This window comes from Python bivittatus, unplaced genomic scaffold (genome assembly GCF_059951505.1).
Source record: "Python bivittatus isolate LINGU-HERP-01145 unplaced genomic scaffold, Pbiv_v1 ctg000790_np1212, whole genome shotgun sequence".
NCBI classification, from domain to species: Eukaryota; Metazoa; Chordata; class Lepidosauria; order Squamata; family Pythonidae; genus Python; species Python bivittatus.
The window spans coordinates 2,392,616-2,414,965 of record NW_028277110.1 but is presented as its reverse complement, the minus strand read 5'-3'; the positions used below and the strand labels follow the sequence as shown (position 1 = coordinate 2,414,965).

The window sequence follows — 22,350 nt, the reverse complement described above, 5'->3', positions numbered from 1 at the left end:
CCAAATCCACAAGGGCATAATCTTTGCATGTCTGGCATCTTATTAAATCTTCCCTCTAGAACTGTTGAATCCACTCGATTAAGGTGTAGCACGTGGACATTTTTCTGTGCTGTGAAACCATTTTATGTTACCTTGCCTTTAGGAAAATAATGAAAACATTTTTTAAAAACCAGCAATGGAAGCCATGTCCTTTAGCGTTAATCTCAGAATTCCTACCTGGTGAGCCAGGGGGCCCAAGGTCTCCTTGAGGGCCAGGAGGTCCCAGAGGTCCGGTGAGTCCCTTCAAACCTGAAAAGCCAAAACCCACACAGGTTAATATGTGGTGGACATCAACAGCCTATGCTTTGCCTCACCACCCTCACTGGAGAGTTTTTTGTTTAGCTCTCTTATAGGGGAGATATCATGTATGAATAAACTTCCAAAATGTCATTTATCTCATTGAGAGATGCACAATTTATGGCCTTGACTAAAACTGCACCAACCCCATTTGGTGGAAAACCTCAGTAAAAAGGCCAAAGGGTTTCTCAACAAAAAAGACAAGGCAGGAGGAAATGGTCCACTATTTCTACCTTCACAAGGGCAGAGACCTCAAGGAAGAGGAATCTTCTGATACCCTCTTTTACATCATCTTGCAAATACAATATTTTTACTGAAATTGTCAGAAACCATTACTGATATTTTAGAAGTCTCTCTCTCTTTTCTTCTGAGATTTTAGAGTGGAAAGTTTGGGAGGCAAACTCCCAAACTTAGGGTTCAGATATGCTGTCATGGGGGAAGCAACCGGAGCTCTAAAGGTTGCAATGAAGGATAGATAAAGCCATGGAGAAGGCCTTCCAAGGCTGCCCCAAGCATCTGGGTAAAAAGCTATGTCTTGATGGCCTTCTGAAAGGCTAAAAGTGTGGGGGCCTACTAAATCAGGGAGGGTGTTCCATAAGGTAAGGGCAACCACAGAAAAGGTATGCTTACAAGTCCCACTACATGGCAAGATTTCAGAGAAGGGACCTGGAGCACGCCCATTCTATCTGGTCTAGTGGGATTGGCAGATACTCCAAGGGAGAGCCAGTCCCACAAATAACCTGGTCCCATGCCACGTAGGGCTTTAAAGGTAATAACCAGCACCTTGAATTGCACCTGGAAGGAAACTGGGAGCCACTGCAGCTCGTGCAACAGGGGTGTAATGTGGGTGAGCCTAGAAACACCCAATACTGTGTGTGCCGTTGCATTCTGGACCAGTTGTTTCCGAGTGGTCTTCAAGGGCAGCCCCAAGCGAAGCACACTGCAGTAATCCAAACAGGAAATGACCAAAGTGTGAGCGATCATGACCAAGGTGCATTTTGTTCTGAGTACCTGAGAATCCTGGTACTCCTGGAACGCCAGGATCTCCCTTCATCCCGTTCAGGCCTGGACGGCCAGGTTCACCCTGTGTCATCACAACAATGGTTATTATTTCCATCATCAAAGGATATCAAAAGGAAACAAGGTAGGTCAGCTGAGAAGCAAAGGAGAACATGCCTTAATGGCCAATGAGAAAGAGAATGTTGGGTAAGAAATATGGGTAGAGTGAGTACATCAGCCATCAAGGGCATTCTTTGATACTGAAGCATTGGCTGTTGTGAAGAGCAATCATCGCCCACCCAATGGCAGGCAGGCATGAAGCTTATCCTTTGAAGAACAGTATTTTGATGGATTCCATCAGAAGGGCACCTGCACCTCTTCCCCCAGGGGAGTGTAATATTCAGATCTGGAGAAGGAAAAGTGTTTTCAGATCTGGTACAAATTATATGATGCTGCCTCATGAACAAAAACATGCAGTGGGCTACCATGAAAGCTTAGGAAAATGTGTGGCTTCTTTCAGATGCCACCTACAAGTACACTGAATGTGCCCACACCAGATCTGAAGCACCTTCCGTGTTTCAGAGCCAAATAATGCACGCTCCAATCCACTTCTGTGACTTTCCAAGCAATCCTGTGACATTCAGATGGTGGAAGGTACCTGAACCTGTACCTGGTAGAATGATCTGAAATGGGTCTCCTGAAAATATCCTCACATAGGTCCTTGCTTCGGTACTTCTAATCTGCTTTCAAAAGCAGATCCCCCACAATAAGTAGAGTGTAGAATATTCTGCCTCAGTCCAGTCATTGTAGGAGTGAACATAATCTGGGCCCTTCGGATGTGTGTTATGGGAGAGGACAGCATTAGAAGAAAAGGGTGTTTTCAGGTAGAAAGGTAAATGTAATTTGACTTCACTGTAGTTACAATTAAATACTTTTAATATGATTACATTTAATGGGCCTTGGGGGAATGCTAGGGACTGCAACCATCACTGTGGGGGCTTGCAATCAGCCCCAGTTCCTGAGGTTGTGCACCCTTACTTCAACACACAAGGGCTGCATTCACATCTCATGCTAAGCCCCAGGAAAAAAAGAAATATACACTTTTTTGGGTGCAGTGGGGACTAAATGTGCATTCTGAAGCCACTCCAACACATGTAGAGGACAGCAGACTAGAGAAGGCTGGATTAGAATTGGATTTATGCTTTTCATCCCAAAGCTGGTGTTTTTATAATTCCAAAGGGTATCTGCAGGTTACACTGATATTAAGGGGAATTTCCTTGCGTGCTTATGTCAATCATCAGCCATAACATCAGTGAGAAAACAAGCAAACTTTCTCTGCCTGATTGTTCTGCTCGCTCTCTTATGAAGATACCCTTCCAGATAAACAGCTAACATTCCTAGGCTTAGAAAGAAATTCCACTCAAGTCAATGGAATTTATTCTCAAATTAAGTAGGTGCGAAATCCCCCTCCCCATTTCTTAGTTCCACTGTGTTAGAAACCAACTTTCTGGCCCTCCCATTTTGCACTCACCGGGTGTCCAGGTGACCCCTGATCTCCCTTCAGTCCAGGCAGTCCAGGCTGACCTGGCTGGCCAGGGTTTCCTTTTTCTCCTTTCACTCCCCCAATCCCGGGGGGTCCACGCGGTCCTTCGGGCCCAGGAAGACCTTCAAGTTGCAACACAGAATTGGTGTGTCAGTGCGACCTCACTTTTAGAATCAGCACTATTAGCAGTATGGCCTTGGGCTAAAAGACCATGTCCCTTAGGACTGTGGGCAACTTTATGTTCAGGGTAAAGCACAGCCAAGGAAGGACTTGCCTAAAAGTCTGGGTGGTTCTGCTACATCAATCTATAATGCTTTGTACCTTCATTTCTGAGGAAAAGCACATTTCACCTTTTCTCATTGCATTTATTTGATGGCTTCTTGGCCTTTGGCTGAGATCAAGTTAGTTTTATTCCATATTGGGACCGGCCTGGAGGGGGCACACTGATTTTTTTGGGACCACACGGAGAGGGAATGTGATGGTACAGAGTTAGATGGACGATGTCACAATGGTAACATGGTCCATCTAACAGATGCATTCATAGAATCCTTGGGCTGGAAAGGAAGTTTGGGTCTTCTAGTCCAACCCCGGCCCAGGGGAGGAATCCTCAGACCATCCTAGACCAACTGCTATCCATCCTTTAGCTTGAAACCCTCCAGTGATGAGAAGACTGATTTAAATGAATTAACTGGTGTCTCTCCTGAAGATGCTGACAATTTTCTTTATGCAATTTCTGCCCTATGAATATGATTTTCTTAAATTAACCATTTAGTGTGTGTGTGTGTTTCTAAAAGTTCGATTACCAAAGGGAATGTTGATCTCAAAACTCATGAATTTTTTTCAACTGTAGAAGTAGAAGGAACACATAGCATATATCAAGGGGCAATAATTCACCAGACCCAGCTTGCATTTTTAAGACTGCAGAATTAATGCCAACTGGAAAATTGTTGAGACAACAAAAAAGATGGGTCTGGTAACTGTTATCCTATGTGAACAGAAACAGTAAGAAAGGTCTAATCACAATTCTTAAAATACTGGCAAGGTTCTGCTTAATAATCCCCCTCCACATGTTGTAATTAAGTGCAAAAGCCCCAGTTGCAAAACCCTTTTTCAACACAATTAGGAAAAACAAATTAGCTGTTTGGTTTCCACATTTTCAATTCACAACAACTGAATTCATTTGTTCAACTGTAACAGTGGTTTACAGAAACAAACCAGCTTCATAAAGTATGGTTGTGTTCACAAAATGTGCTTACACGTGATATACTCATCCCCGTTCTCAAAGTTTGCACAACACACAAGGCTTAAATGGGGGTGGGCTGGATTGTGGTTCAATGTGTTGTGCTCCTACAGGTGATGTTTTGAAGTTGGCTTGGTTCAATTAATCAAGCTAACCATGGACTGCTTTAAATTTGGATATGAGGCAAAACTGTAGATAGCCAAGGATGAAATAGAAATCTTCTGATTTCTTTATGGCCACATAGCACTGTGTTAATATGGGGTAATGTTAAACCATGATTAACCATTACTTCTTATGCAACCAGGATCTAAGTTAACAGCAAAATAACATTATCAAGCAACCAATACAGTCAAGCAAACTAGCCAAGTTAAGAATCTAACCTGGACGACCTGGGAGAGTCAGAGTTCACCAAAGACCAATGTTCGTTGTTAGGGGGAGATATCAGATATCACATAGTGCAAAACAAGACGACTAGTTAGAATTAGCATACATGAGTTGATACTAAACAGTGAAAACCATCTCACCAGCATATTTTGTATTTACAGGTTGCAAACGTGCATGCACAGACAACCCCCTTTCCCACCCCATCCAAACCTAACATGTATCTCTAGACAAAATAATTTAGATATACAACTTATTCTGGTGATAAGGCTACTACAACCCGTCTATGAAATCCAAACCTTGGCTGACATTCTACTGCGCAAGGCTCAGTATCTGTTAGTTCCAGGTAAACAACAAAAACAGGTATTTTTATGACCATTTCACTGACTTGGCTGCATGAGGGATAACCTGGGTGAAATCAACAAGCCCCAAACCTCCAGAAATACCTGTCCCAGTGACCTTGGAGACCGTTACCTAAGTTCTCCTGTACTGTATCATTTATTGGGGTATGAGGGAGGAACTTGCAGATCCACTATTTTTGAGGTTCCCAGGAAGAAAAGGTTCATTTGATGTAATTGTCTTGCAGATGTGAGCTAAAACAAAGTTCTTTTACACTGCTATTAAGACAAGAATCCAGTCATTGCTGTTGTAACCATCCTGAGTGTTATTAACCTAATTTTATTTATGTTAAACGTGATGTGCCAGCTGTGTAGTTTATTGTATTTTATTGACCGGCACAGACTCTAATAAAAATGCATTCATTCATTCATTCATTCATTCATTCATTCATTCATTCATTCATTCATTCAGCTGGCAATCTGAATTCCCCCTCCCCCCCGCCCCCATCAATGGTCAGGCTAAACTATTTTTGCAGAAGAGGACCCACAGCTGGCTTAGGTCACCCAGTGGCCAGGCTTGCACACTGCATCAAGCCAAGGTTTGCTGGAGGAACCACAAAAGTTAGCTCTGCTCTGCAAGCTAAACCCGAACTGTACAAACCATTTGGCATCTTCATGAGGTGTGTGAACCTGAGTGTGAACTCAGTTGCCTGGCATAAGTGTGGCTTGAACTTGTATCTCATGACCTCTGGGTTAAGTTGTACATGAGACCCAGTTGTAGGAAAAATTATTTTGATCTTGTTTAGATGGAAAGTAAACATCAAAGGCCATGTTTAGACATTTCAGAAAGAAGAGCCTACTGTGTAGCCTTTCCTGCCTGAGGTTCTCCCCCTTCCAACAGCAATTCTCTAGTTGACTTTTCCCTCCAAAGGATAAGATAGGAGTCCCTGAACTGGAAGAAAAGCAGATGGGGTGGGGGGAGCTGAGCAGATTTGAGCTGGAGTGGTGCAAGCAGATTTGAATGGCAATACAGTTAGTTACGACAGAATGATCTCAGTGCGTATCCAAGGCAAACCATTCAATATCACAGTCATCCAAGTCTATGCCCCAACCACTGATGCTGAAGAAGCTGAAGTTGACCGCTTCTATGAAGACCTACAACACCTTCTAGAACTAGCACCAAAAAAAGATGTCCTTTTCATCATAGGGGATTGGAATGCTAAAGTAGGAAGTCAAGGAGTAATCGGAATAACAGGCAAGTTTGGCCTTGGAGTACAAAATGAAGCAGGGCAAAGGCTAATAGAGTTCTGTCAAGAGAACAAGCTAGTCATAGCAAACACTCTTTTCCAACAACACAAGAGACGACTCTACACATGGACATCACCAGATGGTCAATACCGAAACCAGATTGATTATATACTTTGCAGCCAAAGATGGAGAAGCTCTATACAGACAGCAAAAACAAGACCAGGAGCTGACTGTGGCTCAGATCATGAGCTTCTTACTGCAAAATTTAGGCTTAAATTGAAGAATGTAGGGAAAACCACTAGACCACTCAGGTATGACTTAGATCATATTCCTTGTGAGTACACAGTGAAGGTGATGAATAGATTTAGAGGATTAGATTTGGTAGACAGAGTGCCTGAAGAACTATGGACGGAGGTCCGTAACATTGTACAGGAGGCAGCAACTAAAACCATCCCAAAGAAAAAGAAATGCAAGAAAGCAAAATGGCTGTCTGATGAGGCTTTACAAATAGCTGTGGAAAGAAGGAATGCGAAAAGCAAGGGTGAAAGGGAAAGATATAAGCAACTGAATGCAGATTTCCAGAGAATAGCAAGGAGAGATAAGAAGGCCTTCTTAAATGAACAATGCAAAGAAATTGAGGAAAACAATAGAATGGGGAAGACTAGAGATCTCTACAAGAAAATTGGAGATATGAAAGGAACGTTTAGTGCAAAGATGGGCATGATAAAGGACAAAAAAGGCAGGGACCTAACAGAAGCAGAAGAGATTAAGAAGAGGTGGCAAGAATACACAGAAGGACTATACAAGAAAGATCTTAATGTCCCTGATGTCCACGCTGGTGTGATCACTGACCTTGAGCCAGACATCCTAGAGAGTGAAGTCAAGTGGGCCTTAGGAAGCATTGCTAACAACAAAGCTAGTGGAGATGACAGTATTCCAGCTGAGTTATTTAAAATACTAAAAGATGATGGTGTTAAAGTGCTGCACTCAATATGCCAGCAAGTTTGGAAAACGCAACAGTGGCCACGGGATTGGAAAAGGTCAGTTTATGTTCCAGTTCCAAAGAAGGGCAACGCCAAAGAATGCTCAAACTATCGCACAATTGCACTCATTTCACATGCTAGCAAGGTTATGCTCAAAATCCTACAAGCTAGGCTTCAGCAATACATGAACCGAGAACTACCGGATGTACAAGCTGGGTTTCGAAGAGGCAGAGGAACTAGAGATCAAATCGCCAACATTCGCTGGATAATGGAGAAAGCACGAGAGTTCCAGAAAAACATCTACTTCTGCTTCATTGACTATGCAAAAGCCTTTGATTGTGTGGATCACAACAAACTGTGGCAAATTCTTAAAGAGATGGGGGTACCAGACCACCTTACCTGTCTCCTGAGAAATCTGTATGCGGGCCAAGAAGCAACAGTCAGAACCGGTCATGGAACAACCGATTGGTTCAAAATAGGGAAAGGTGTACGACAAGGCTGTATACTGTCACCCTGCTTATTTAACCTATATGCAGAGTACATCATGAGAAATGCCAGGCTGGAAGAATCACAAGCTGGAATCAAGATTGCAGGGAGAATCATCAACAACCTCAGATATGCAGATGATACCACCCTAATGGCAGAAAGTGAAGAAGAACTAAAGAGCCTCTTGATGAGGGTGAAAGAGGAGAGTGCAAAAGCTGGCTTGAAACTCAACATTAAAAAAACTAAGATCATGGCATCTGGACCCATCAATTCCTGGAAAATAGAAGGGGTAGAAATGGAAGCAGTAACAGACTTCATTTATTTGGGCTCCAAGATCACCGCAGACGGAGACTGCAGCCATGAAATTAAAAGACGCTTGCTCCTTGGGAGGAAAGCTATGGCAAACCTAGACAGCATATTAAAAAGCAGAGACGTCACCTTGCCAACAAAGATCCGCATAGTCAAAGCTATGGTTTTTCCAGTAGTAATGTATGGCTGTGAGAGCTGGACCATAAAAAAGGCCGAGCGCCGAAGAATTGATGCCTTTGAACTGTGGTGCTGGAGAAGACTCTTGAGAGTCCCCTGGACTGCTAGGAGGTCAAACCAGTCAATCTTAAAGGAAATTAACCCTGATTGTTCATTGGAAGGACTGATAATGAAGCTCAAGCTCAGATACTTTGGTCACCTAATGCGAAGAGAGATCTCTTTGGAGAAGACCCTGATGCTGGGAAAGATTGAAGGCAAAAGGAGAAGAGGACGGCAGAGGATGAGATGGTTAGATAGCATCACTGAAGCAATGAGCATGAAACTGAGCAAACTCAGGGAGGCAGTGAAGGACAGGAAGGCCTGGCGCAATATGGTTCATGGGGTCACGAAGAGTCGGACACGACTTAACGACTAAACAACAACAACAACAGTTAGTCCTTGCTTAACAACTGTTTGTTTAGTGACCTTTTGAAGTTATGATAGTGCTAAAAAAAGTGACTTACGACAACTGCTCGAAGTTACAACTGTCGCAGCACCCCGGTGGTCATGTGATCGTGATCCAGGCACTTGGCAACCAGCATGTGTTTATGACAGCTGCAGCATCCCAGGGTCACGATTGCCATTTGTGACCTTCCCAGCCGGCTTCCGGTAAGTAAAATCAATGGGGAACCGCATGATTCACTTAACGATGATGTGATTCACTTAACAACCAAGGGATTCACTTAATGACTACTGCAAAAAAGGTCACAAAATCAGGTCTGGTCATGTGATGATTTGCTTAACGACTGCATCGCTTAGTGACCTAAATTCCAGTCCCAATTGTGGTCGTTAAGCAAGGACTACCTGTATTGTATGGGCCAAAAGGAAATTCTTCTGCTTCTTCTGGTTGTTTCCAACTCTGCTTATTCCATTAAAACAAGCATCCCAAGGAAGTTACATCCAGTTCCATTTAAGACAAAGATGGGCAACCTCTTCATGCAGAGACCAAATTTAACTTGCTTGGGATGGGGAGGGGGCAGTAGCAAACAAAGACCCAAAGTATCTGCAAAAGGCAGCCATGATTTTCTGTGTTTCTCAGTTAGGTGGAGGAACTGGTTTTTCCTTTTGTTTGAAAACGGCGCCGAACCCAGGTTTCACAGGCTGATTTTCAGCAAATATGCTGCTGAATTTTCACAGAAAGTTGGAGAGGACACTGGAGGCTACTTCAAAAAAAAATAAAGGGGGCCTACATGAGTTACCCCTTTCCTACCACTTCATCACCGGAGGGGGCAATCCCTAACCAACCTTGGCTGATCTCAAAAATGCTAAGTCAGATGGTCAAACCTGCTTATTAATGAGATAGGAAATGACCAGGAACTGTCAGGTTTGTAGGCTAGACTGGGAACTAAAAAAAAAAAAATCTCAGAAACTACTTTCATACTGTTGCCAAGAAATCATCATGGTCACGTCTCTATGATCACTGGGATTCCAGCTCAATTCAAAGAAAACGTTTCTTTTGCCCGTGTTGTAATTAATCCTGTTAGTGACACTAATAGTGATGCTATTATTAATACTGTCCTTAATACACTTGGACACAACATGAATGGATATAATGCAAAGGTCTATTTACTATGGATTTCTTTTAATACTTAAAAGAGAGCTGCCAATTGCTTCTGCTGAAACCAAGTCTGTAACTTGTTCATGATCTATAGTCTTCTCCAAAGTAATGCCAAGATAAAGCATCATGGAGTTCACACCCTCAGCTTACAGCTCGTCAGTGAAATGTTCGCAAAAATATAAAGAATCCATGCAATTTATCAGCAATACATTAGGAAATACATATCCATAACTTTCCATCTCACTGGTTTCTCTACATTCTTTGTCAATCAATCATTCTATATTAATGCTGAACAAAAGATTAGACTAACCAAAACTTTCTATTACAAAACACAATGCAAGTTTTGCTAAGCCTTTTTAAAATATGCAAACAGAATGTAACCAACCTTTGTTGCTCCACCATGGGACTTTGTTACTGAATTTCCATTTTTCTTTTTACATTAAACTAAACTGCACATTTAATGCGCCACAGTGGACTTCTCTGTTAAGTAATATCCAGATTCAGAACTTTTCGATGACCATGGTCATGAAGATTTATTTCTGAAAAGCTGTCTTAGCAAAACTTTCAATCCTTCTCTTTATTCCATATCATAAAAATGTGTATGCCAAGACAACTTTGTTCTACAGAAATACGCACACAGATATGCGACATGATACTACTTCAAGAAGAAAAAATAGTTGTCATTCGAAAACATATATTGTGGCAAAAACTTTCTAAGAGCTAAACCCGCTGCATTTCTACCCAGAAGCGAGTCAATAGGATTTACTCCTAGGTCAACAGTTTTTGTAAAACTGTTCTTTACAAAAGTACAGATCCATTCTATTATACCTTCATCCAAATGAGAACTCTCATTATAAACAGACAGGACAAGAATTCCCAGTGCAAAAGCACATGTGAACCCAACTACTGATAAATCATGTTTATGGCTTACATTGGCCAATGTGATCATACCCACAACACCATATTGATTCTACCATAAACATGATGTTTATCAGTGGTAAGTAAACATGCTTCATTTCTAATCAGGCCACAATCCTTCCGATTTGGGGGAAAAAACCACTATTTAAAAAAATAAAAAAGTGTAGGCATTGGAAGACTTTTGTACAAATTTAATTATAATCCTTTCTTTCAACTTCAGTGGTATTTCTCAATCAAACTTCTGCCTTTGCCTTCTTATCTGTATCATATCACAGTGATCAGTGGCTTGGCATACTCATTCTGGAGAAGAAAACCGTCTTTACACAAGAAGTACATTTATTTGCATGCAAAAGTTATTACTCTAGAGTTAATGAGCTAACCTGTGGCACCTGGAAGGAGGTGATCAAAAGTTCACCAAGGCCATCATTACAAAGGAAAACATCAATATAGTTAGATACATAAGCAAACTGATAAGTTTTCACAGCGATCCATCTGAAATTCCGTTTTTAATACTATGTGTACACCAAACTGTTGTCATGATCAAAAATGAATTTTTAACAGGGGAAGCCTTAGTCCCAAGCAAAAGTGTTTAAGACTGTTCACATGATGCTGTTGGGAGTAATTGGAAGTTATCATATCAAAAACATCTGCACGTTAGAACTAGCTGCAGGAAGTCACCAACGGTGCAACCATTCTGCCAATTACTGATAATCACTATCAACAGAGTAAGATACCATATGTTTTTAGTTCTTTTTCTTCATGATTGCAATTGCTTTCTTGTCCAATCAATATTGTGTTACATCCCAGGGGCTGATTCCATCAACAACGGGCCAACTGCAATTCATTTGACTCATCACAACAGTTTGGTCTTCACCCACTGATGGATGCATGATAGCGTGAGATGAACACTCTACATGCAATGAAGACAAAGATGATAGAAACAATACCACAGAGCCATTACTGGCACTTCTCCTTAGCCACAACCTACAGTGACAGTTTCTTCATCTAATTTAGGCTTCTCCCAATCCTACTACATAAAGTGTGATGTCGTCTTCTTCAAAGTTGAATCAAATTCTTCGGCAGTCATGTGGAACTACCCAACAACCGAGCTCTTCTTCAAATGCTCAAAGGCATTGATGAGAAGCCCTAAAGAAGTCCTCTACTGCTTTCCTTTGTTACCTGGTAGATACCAGGTTGAATGTCTGACTGTGTGTCTGAATGTTTAACATAAGTTAGGATTTATCTGGTGTGAGTGCTTTAATCTATGATTGTATAGCTATGTTTATATCCAGTTAATGAGTTGTTATTATCGTCTTCATCATTGTTGTATGATTATGATACTCTTTTTCTGTACTTGTAAGCCACTTTCAGGTTTTTGTAGTGGAAAGGTGGTATATATACTTCTGGGATACACAGACCTTAAATAAATTGGAAATATGAAAGTCAGCATGCACAGACTTTCTCTTATCTAAAATATATACAGGATTTTAGCTGAAGTTGGGGAAGTTTTGTTAATATTTAACCAGGATCAGGCCTGGTTACTACTTAGCTAGAAGCCAACAGGAACTCGAAGGGCTGAAGGCTAGACTGGAGTAAAGCAATGGAATATCACTTCCGTATGTTTGCCAACAAAACTCTATGGGCATACCCACCAAGACAGCACAAGCAAGCTTGACTTAAAGGACACCTTTTTTTAATGTGTTCTAATTATGTTTTTAATTTGTTTGTTAGCCTCCTTGAGTAATAGAATGATGCACTATAAATCCTATAAATAACTGAATAAAACAAATTATTTAATGTATATATACTAGGAAAAGACAAGATTTCTTAATGATGCTCAATCCCCTATGTTCTTGACATGTTACTCTATCATCTTAGTTTCTGAGATCCACAACATTTTGTCCAGGTTGAGCAACAATTGCCATTAAAATGCAACTGCTATGGTCATAAAGCATTGTCACCAATGACTTATCAATTAAGTCTTACCTACGTCAGGGAGCGTACAAAGAGTATCAATGAAAGGCCAGTGTAAATAACCCTGTATTATCCACAATGGCTATTATAATAACTCAGTCATGATTTGACTGTCCCATTCCACAAACTTTAAAATAGGACACTCGAGCATATAAAAGCAGCATGGAAGCTACAGCCCTTTCTCTACTCTTGCCAAAAACGTCTCCCACACATTAGGCAGATACCAATAACAGCTCAGTGGCATTTGTTTAATACTATCACTTATACATAGAGCCACAAACAAGGTGAACGGTGACAGAATGAAGACGTGATACATGGCATCTGCTGGAACGGAGGACATGATGGAGTAAGAATGAGCATTAATGATGAGCATAACCAAAATAAGAAAGAATGGTAAAAACTGAACATGCTGTGCTGCTAACATGAGTTTGATTTCCAATGGTCCTACGAGCAGTGTGTATTATCATTCGGTGTGCAAGATGAATTTCCTTATCACGTGGCATCATGGTGCAGGCAGACTGGACAGATGCTATTAAAGTTGATTGGGTGCTTGGCTTGATGAGTGCTGTGATAACATGCGGAGCCCGTGTCAAGTCGGCCAACATTTTGCTGCCAGGTTATCAGCAGATTCTCATTTTCTCTCTTGACATGGATAATTGTTCTCTTTTCAGGATAACTTAAAGAGACCTCGAAGGCTCTTTAAATGTCTGGCCAGATCAACAAAAACTTAAGTATGGAAAGGGTTGATGAAAGCTATAGTCTGGTAGAACTATAGGCCAATAACCTGCCAGCAAAATGTTTAGCATATAGATCTTTCTTTCTCTTACCTGGCCGTCCTGGTATGCCTGGTGGCCCAGGGCTACCCTTGGGTCCTTCTGATGGTGGCCCAGGATGTCCTGGAGGACCCACTGGGCCCTGGACACCAGGAAATCCTTTGGTGCCCATTTCTCCCTTCAGACCAGGGGGTCCTGGACTTCCTGGGGGTCCAGGGAAGCCCGAATCACCTTTTTGACCTGTTTGTTAAAACGAAGAATGAGAGAGGCATAGAAATGGATGAGCATTCCTCAAATGTCCTTGAATTCCTAATGAAGAGATGCAAGAGACATGCAAGTTGCCTGGAAGGTACAGTCCCATGCTGGAAGTCTTCAGGTTAGATTTCCTGCTCTGAGCTAGAAGTACACCTTCCATATATTCTGGGCATGCCTCTCCTAAAATTTCCAGCCAACATGAGTTTCAGCTGGGCATTCTGAGATTTGCAACATTAAGATACCTGGCGATGCCATATTGGACTAGATAATTTGCACACTTGCCCAATTTCATGATTTCCCCTCTGAGGTTACAAGTTATTTGGCAACATCTGTCAACCTTGGCTGATGTCAGGAAGCTAAGCAGGAATGGACTTGAACAGAAAACCGGCAGGAAATCCCTGACTTTGGATAGACTGCGAAGTCAAAGAAACTTCTTGAACTCAGGCCATGGCAAATGTCTTCCATATTGTTTAAAGGAAGCTCCATGAATGTGTCAATTTGGCCACCAGCAGTCCAGGTCAACTCAAGGAGGTTGCATAATGCCCAGCTTAAGGTAAAACATACCATTATGTTTTGTCAGGATTGAAACATTTCTATTATTTATTTTATTTCTTACATTAATTTATATGCCAACTCCTCCTAGGTCTCCAGGTAGGTTACAATAAAATTCACCAGAACCTATCAATGCTTACCATTAAAAGCAACCAATAAATAAAAATAAAACCCCACCATATGGCCTCCATCTTCAAGAACGGCACCCATAATTTGGCTGCCTGCTTCTGTTAAACTGGGCAACCTCTACCTCAAAGGCCTGCTGAAAAGCTATGGTCATAAGTGCCTTTCGGAAGGACAACAGAGAGGGAAACTTCCCCACATTAGTGGGATGTTGTTTCATCATGGGGAGCAACCACCCAAAAGATCTGCTTTCTTGTACCCTCTCCCTTGAATTCTTCCAGGAGAGAGGTCCACAGCCTGACCTCTTGGCCTACACAGATGCAAATTCTACCTGGGCCTGATGGTCCTGGAGGTCTTGAGCCATAAAGGACTTTATCGGTAATAACCAACCCAAATTGGGCACAGAAAGAGCAGCTCCTGCAAAATTGTTATTCTACTTTGATTCTGGTAGTGCCACTGGATCCAGGATGGAGGAATGTTGAAGGCTGTTGAATAAATAGTACCTCCATCTTGCTGGAATACACCCTAAACCCATTCCATCCCATCATGGATCCCAGGTACCAGATCAAAACTTCTACCACATCAGGATGGAGCTATAAAACTAGGTATCACCATCAAATTGATGACACCTCACCCTAAACTGGTGGACAATCTGCCCCTTGAGTTTCATGTAGATATTAAATAAAGTGGGGGAGAGGGCTGTCAGCCTTGCGAGGTAGTCCAGAAAAGAAGCACATCCAGATGAACTAATCCTACTTTACTGTAAGATTACACGAACAGAATCTTGGAAGACTAAAAGTATTTCTCCCTTCCTCTCTTTTTAGTCTCCAAAAAATGAGGGAGGGTCCCTTCTGAAATGCTTCCCATGCTTTTCCCCCACCTGTGGACAGAGCTGCCTCTTATCAGACTATTACCTAGGCTGCGGATCTTCCTCCTGTCTCCCAAGGTCATTCCCACATACCATTACAAGTGTTAGGGCATCCCACCCAGAGGTGCCCAACGGTTTGACCTCTCCTTCTCCACCAACACAAATTGTAACTGCCAACTCAGGAAGGAGCAGAACAACTGTTAAAACAGTGACTCCAACTTCCCATCTTGCAAGCAGTCCAAAAGAATACCAAGGTCAATTATATCAAATGCTTTGAGAGATGCATGCCCCTCATCTAAGTCCTGCCACAGCTAATCCCCGAGAGCAACCAGGGCAATTTCCATCCCATACTTGGATCTGGACTTAGACTGGAAGAGGTCCAGATAATCTGCTTCATCCAGGGCCCTCTGTAATTGCTGTTCTCCCTCCTTCTTAACCACCTTCCCCAAAAAGGGCAGCTTGCAGAACCAAGGATGAGCACGGATCAAGCACAGAGGTGATACTTTTATCCCACAGAGAACCCTGTCTACTTCCACAGAGTTCACAGGTGAAAACAAATCCCAGATCACTTCACAACATCTCATCCTCATCTCATCAGATTCTGCCAGCCAGCCTCCAATTTTGAGCGTACTTTTATCTCAGGCATTGATGGAGGATCACTACAATGCCATTCGATACCTCATCCTCTCATGTCCAAATGTCAATTGCACCTCTGTCTCCAAAATGTCTTCAGTCATTTACTGGAAGCTGCTTGCCCGTCTAGATGTTGGTCCATCAGCTCCAGGGGCAAAGTAGAGAAAGTGTTTTTCCTCACTTGGTACCCAACTCTGTGATCTATCATGGAGCAATGAACTTTCTTTTTCATTAATAAAGAAAAATAGACTTTGCCTGAGAGTCCTGGGAGGCCTCGAGGTCCGGGAAGTCCAAATCCTGGTTGACCTGAAAGAACACAACCACAATGGCCAAGTTAACAATGCAATTACATATTATGAATCTCTGAATGCAATCTTTGCCAAAACACATACATCTTTTAATTGATGTATTCATCTCTGTTATAATGATGAGAAAGGAAAAGAAAAGCATCAAAGGGAAAAAAGGGGACTCACCTGGTTCACCTTTCTGTCCTGCTGGTCCAGGGATACCATCTCGCCCGGGCTGTCCTTTTTCCCCTGAAGGTCCTGGAGAGCCAGGGTGACCAAGATCACCTAAGGAACAGAAGAAGAGAACGTATTGCCAACAATGAGTTCTCTTGATGTTCTAGAGAAGTAAACTAAAGAGCTGCCTAACACTTCTAAGGCAATTCACAGCTAAGATGAAAACAATTCCTTGTGTTTATACAGACCTGACTGAGGACTGGAATTGTTCATCTAACACAGAGATAACCTTCCAGCTGCTCTTCTTAAACATTTTAGAAAAGGAGAAATTGGGAAATTTCACAGAAGAGCAGATGTACGTAGGTATCTGCAGCTAACCACAATTACATATAGTGATGGAATGTGTTTTGTCTCTTGCTCTTGCTGCTACGCCCTAGGTGGATACCCATGAAGATGTAGATTAGGTTATCATTCTTAGTTACACCTCTGCCATAGGCAGTATTTCCCACTAACAGTAAGGACAACAAAGGGCGCAAGCCCAGCCCAACCCTATGTTTATTCTAAGCAAGCCAATGCTGTTCTCTGTAAGCTAAGATCCTTAATCTACAGACTACAATGCAAACCTAAAGACTACTGTCCATATCACACCAACTAGTAAGTGCATATAATATATTGAAATGTATGAATCCAGCCCTGTGGCTCAGTCAACAAATCACAAAGAAACCATGGCACAACATGTACGTGTGGATTGGGTTTGTAAATGATGCTTTCTGGCTTAGCATGTGGCCTGCTGGCAGCCACTGTGACTTAATCCACTGAGCACAGTTTAGCATGCTGAACCTAGTTGATTCCAGATATCCACTACAGGATGGTGGCTTGATTGACTGCATCTGGTAGAAAGACCATAATGAGTAATTTTTCAATCCATGCTAGATTGAAGAACGGAATGGCAAGGAGTCAGATTCAGGCAGCGTTGTCCCTTGAGCCTCACAGCACTTGGAAAAACGGAAAGTGTGAAGCAAAGCTTCTTTCTCCTAATTTCTAATATACTAGATCAAAGGCTTTTTAAGATAAATCATGTCAACCAAACATACATCCACAGTAAACAAACTTTTCTCTATTTGATATTTTTCAGCACATACCTGGAGGACCAGGTGGCCCTGGAACACCTGGGCTTCCTGGAGATCCATCAAGACCTTTTGGTCCTGGAATGCCTGGTGTCCCTGTGAAAACAGAACTTGAATTTGAAGGAAGCCCAACACAAATTCAGTATGCATCAACATCCCCGAATTGCAAAGATGGAAATCCTAAAAATGAAGTAGAGTCTTCTGTGATTAGAAGCAAAGAAAGAAATAGAAAGAAATAGGGGCCATAGAAAACAGCTGTGCCTATTCCCAGTTTAGGGCCTTTGTTAAATAATCCAGATTTTAGTTACCAAGGCAGATGAAGATGGACTATATAGGAACATCTCTCTTACACGTACAAGCCCCTTGCTTCCTTCCATTAAAGTAATCCTTTTGATTCCTAAGCAATCTGCTTCCACCACAGCTGGCAATTTCTAAAAACATCAATAACTTTCCTGTTCCTTTTTCCTTCCTTATCCCTTCTCTTGTCTTTTTGGAACCCTTGGAAAAAGGCCTTTCTGGTTTTAAACTTCCATAAACCACTCCAGAAGGTTTTTGAAGTTCAGATCAAGAAACAAATAAAATATCTGCTTCCAAGAAACAGATAAAATTTCAGACAAAGACAACTAGCAGAAGGTAACACTTTTCAGTTCAGCAACTGGATTGTTGAAAAAAACCAGAACATTTTAGAAGACAGGGCAATTGACACAGTAAAGGCAGAAGCAGAGAATGGCTTCTTTGTAACTGCCTTAATTCCCTTTATTCCATGAAAGACTTTCCCAGTTGGAGACCTTCTAGATATGACGAGTCCCAAGTGTCTGGAGGATGCTATAGGAACCCATCACATCTGGAGGACATGAGATGGAGGAAAACCCCTACAGAGAACATAAGCTCTGGAAGACTTATCTGTTTCAGAAGCAAAAGTTGAGGAGCACAGAAGAAAAGAGAAGAAAAATGAGTCATGCTAAATGTAAAATTAATTACCTGGGAACCCAGGAAGGCCAGGTTCACCATTTGCTCCTGGAACACCTGGTGGACCAGGCAGTCCGGAATTTCCAGGAGATCCTTTAGTGCCTGGAGGACCAGGATACCCAGGCAATCCACTTTCACCCTGGAAAAACATAGGAAAAAAATTAAAATTGGAAAAATCTAGAGGCCACTGGAGCATTTGATGGTGCAGGATGAAAAAGTGGTACACAGTATTTTCTGACACCTTCCTCCCGGTAGCTCCCATTTGTCAGCACCCTCAAAAAGACCAGGAGCATCCAAAACCATCCTTCAAATTTACTGCTCTCCATCATTTTCACCTAACTTTATATATTGGAATTTCTATATCTGCAGTTCATGATCTAAGAGGGATAGTGAAGCAAGTTTGCAGGATGGGGGAATGCACACATGAATCAAAAGTAAAGAAAAACTTTATTTATTAGACTGTTGAGTAAAATCTCCTAGACAGCTAGATACAAAATTCATGTATATATTTCAGCTTATTTCAGATGTATTGTCCCTTCTTTATTTCATGCCGTTTGTGGCCCCACCATTTACCCCTTTTTCCCCTCCTCTATTCCCTGTCCCAGTATCTTCCACCTGAAATAACACTGCATGCATCTGGTGGACTATACTTTCTTTATAAGACCTTCTCCAATAACAGAGTCTGTCCTGTTATTTTGTCGTAAGACTGTTTTGACCGCTGATTAACACAGCTTTCTAGTTAATATCAAATCGCATGTTGTGTAGGCATAAAGTCTACGATCCAAAAACTTATGGCCAAAAAGAACAGATCCACTGGTACACCACATGTCCCCAAACAAACTGAGCTGAATGATCTTCCATCAATTTATGGGCAAAGAGACCAGGTGAACATCTCTCCAACTTTCTCCAAGTCACGGAGAAATTCTCCAACAACTTTCCTTAGCAATGAGAGTAACATGGGTCTTTAGGGAAGCATGGGAAACCAGGGGGACCACTGTAGAGAAGATAATGGAATAAAGATAGAACTGCACACATGTCATGGCTGCTTTATCTCTAAATTAAGGACAAGAATGTTTATATTGAGAGAGTGGTTCCTTGGTGCAATGCTATTATAAATATGGACTATTTTAACCCTTGGTGTGGATATGGCGTATATGCCGCTTTGAGTCAGTTGTGATGGAATTGGTTTATAAGCCCAAGCAATCAATGAATGAATGAATGAATGAATGAATGAATGAATGAATGAATGAATGAATGAATATCATGCTCTACCCACAAGAAGGTCTCCAAAGACAATTTAAATACACGTAGAGATGGCTGGCCATACCATTAGGAAGAGATAACTGTTTTGAGCTTGAAACACCTCCAGAATGGTTCAAACACCTCATTTTTGGGTCAAAACAACTCAAATTTGAATTCTTTCTCACTCCAGATTCAAAACACCTCCAGCATCTGCCAAAATCAGAAGATGGCTTGCTTTTCTTCCTTTAGCCATTTCTTCCACTTGTACCAACAGGTGAACGCTTGAGAGTTGAACAGGTCAATCCTGCCCATGATTATGAAAAGGTGCTCTGCTTCTGAAAAGAATGTTTGGGCAACCTACCTTGGGACCAGGGGGACCTGGAATGCCAATGCCTGAAAGGGCTGGATCACCCTTCTCTCCCTTTAGTCCAGGCAATCCAGGAGAACCAGGTTGGCCAGGACGCCCTGGGATGCCCGGTGAACCTTTTCCACCTGAGGGACCTGTGCAAAACAGTGAAAAAATAGCAGATCGCAGTAGCTTCCGAGGCAGTGTATGCAACCATTGGTGATCAAGGACCACACTTAGCAAGTGGAGTGGCAGGATAAGGGATGAACGGGGTGAGAATAAAACCCAGATGGATTTAATTAGATGGAATACCAAGTGAGAGAGAGAAATGTAGAGTTTCTGCATCACAGAAGCACATTGGGAAGTGCTAGTTTTATAATTTAATAACAACTGGGATGACTAATTTTTAAAACATCTATTGCAAGACTGGTTAACATAAGAACTTAAGGTTTGTTGGATTAGCTCACAGATGCCTATCTAGTCCAACATCCTGGATAACCAGTTGCACCTGGGAAGACAGACATAGCCATGTTGGCTCCCTAGCAGCTGGTACGCTGCTTTTAATTCAGGGTTCCATAAAAGCTAACTTGATTTGGTAACCACTGGTAGATTGAATCTCCATAAATTTCTCACGTCCCTGTTGAAAGTTATCTAAGCTAATATCTATGATCGGGCCATATAGAGGCAATTTACGTAGTTGAAATTTAGTTTTTGATGGCAATCTTCTAAAGCAGCCTTTCCCAATCTTTTGCATCATCCAGAGATGTTGATCTTCAACTCTCTGGTAGGGGTTTATGAGAATTGAGGTCCAACTCATCTGGAGAGCATTAGGTTATGGAATGTGTTGTTCTGAAACAGTAACCAGAATTATGGGACACATCTCACGTACCCTTTTAACAATGCAATCCTACCTTTGTCCAGTCGAGCTATAAGACTGCACCTAAATGTTTCCAACTACCATTCAGTTCAATGATACGGTTGAAAGGGGTAGGGAATGCTCCTAAAATTCCTACCTGGCAGTCCCATCTCGCCACTGGCACCTTTTTGTCCTGGAGGCCCAGCTGGTCCGGGGTGTCCAGGAATTCCAGTGTCTCCTTTGAGACCTAGAAAAAACAGAAGTATTGTCACTTGTTTGATGCTGGATGGATTTCCAGGCCATAAACATGTAAGCAATAAGCACATTTTTACAAGCTGTAATGGGCAAGTTCATATAAGTTCATACATCATGACTTAGTACAATATGCAGACCTGACTATTGCCATTTGTAAACCATGGTTTAGTGTTCTGTGCTGGTCACCATGGCTTGCCTTGATGCACACATCCAGTGTCTATGGCATGAGCACATCTTGAAGTACGAAGCAACACTGCGCTGTCTCCCTCTGTGACCATCGATACAGCAGAACTCCTGAGCTTCCGTATTTCCCACGATCCCAAGAATAGGCCCAATTAGACACAATGCCAAGTGACTTTGAATTATGTTTGTGGTGATTTGTTGTAAATGCTACAGGCTAAGCATTTGTGGCGCAGGGAGATTGGCAGAGTGGCAGTGAGAGAAGCATGCTTAACTAGCCATTATCCTTGGTTTAAACCAACTTCTCTTCCTTGTGGAGATGAAAAGAAACACCAGCTACTAAATGGGCCAAGAAGTAGTTGTCATTTTGTGTTGTGATACAATGACCAATGACCTAGACACATCCTCTAATACACCATGTTTTTCTTGAGTAGAAGCGGGGGGGGGGGGTTCTTTCCAAAAATAGTGGGCAGGGCTAGGTCAAAAGTACCGTATTTTTCCGACTATAAGATGATACTTTTTTCTAAAATCCTTACCCTAAAAACTGAAGGGTGTCTTATTCAAGGAAGTCAGCCGAGAATCGTGCGGTTCCAAACTGCCCATACTTTGTTTCTGCAGAGAGGCTTCCTCCTATTCCTAGCCTCCAATCACGAGTGAAATAGCTTGTCTCCCAAACAGACTTCCTCCAATCACGAGCCTGATGTAACTGACGTCAGCTGATGCTGAACAAACCAATTGGAGGAAGGCTGATTGCAGAGACAAACTATCTATCGGCAGTTTCACTCGTGCTTGAATGTAATCAGTTATGCAAAAGAGCCTGGAAATAGAGCTGCAGAGAGACGGTTTGGACCTCCTCCCACCGAGTGTATCAGGTAAATGTTACCTAATTACTAAATAAAAATGTGTTCTGCGCTATCTTTAAAATATTGATTTCTTAATTTTGGGTTGGAAAAGTGGGGGGCGTCTTGTACATGGGGGCGTCTTATTGACAGAAAAATACAGTAACTTTGCTTTCATTTCCATTTAGTTCAAATTAAATCTAGTACATAGGCTAGTTCTCCAGTCACATATTTGATATTTCTTTCCCCTTCCATCACATTAAAAATTACAACTGGGTTATGGGCTTTGGTGGCCCCTGGGGGGTCCCCCAGGTTTTTGAGGGCTGCATATCATTCTGAAGC

General features: G+C 42.0%; 1 protein-coding gene across 3 annotated transcripts in view; it reads right to left on the bottom strand.

Annotated features, from left to right (window-relative positions):
• COL4A5 (collagen type IV alpha 5 chain) overlaps window positions 1-22,350 on the bottom strand; it is a 124,562-nt gene that overhangs the window by 10,324 nt on the left and 91,888 nt on the right. For all 3 annotated transcript variants that reach the window (XM_088129243.1, XM_088129245.1, XM_088129244.1), the window contains exons 35-44: window positions 20,892-20,981; window positions 19,894-20,033; window positions 18,303-18,429; window positions 17,337-17,417; window positions 16,207-16,305; window positions 15,989-16,039; window positions 13,357-13,542; window positions 2,867-3,000; window positions 1,348-1,420; window positions 217-288 (exon numbers count right to left, since the gene is read on the bottom strand). In XM_088129243.1, the coding sequence (XP_087985369.1) occupies window positions 217-288; window positions 1,348-1,420; window positions 2,867-3,000; window positions 13,357-13,542; window positions 15,989-16,039; window positions 16,207-16,305; window positions 17,337-17,417; window positions 18,303-18,429; window positions 19,894-20,033; window positions 20,892-20,981 (1,053 nt within the window). The remainder of the gene's footprint in view (window positions 1-216; window positions 289-1,347; window positions 1,421-2,866; window positions 3,001-13,356; window positions 13,543-15,988; window positions 16,040-16,206; window positions 16,306-17,336; window positions 17,418-18,302; window positions 18,430-19,893; window positions 20,034-20,891; window positions 20,982-22,350) is intronic.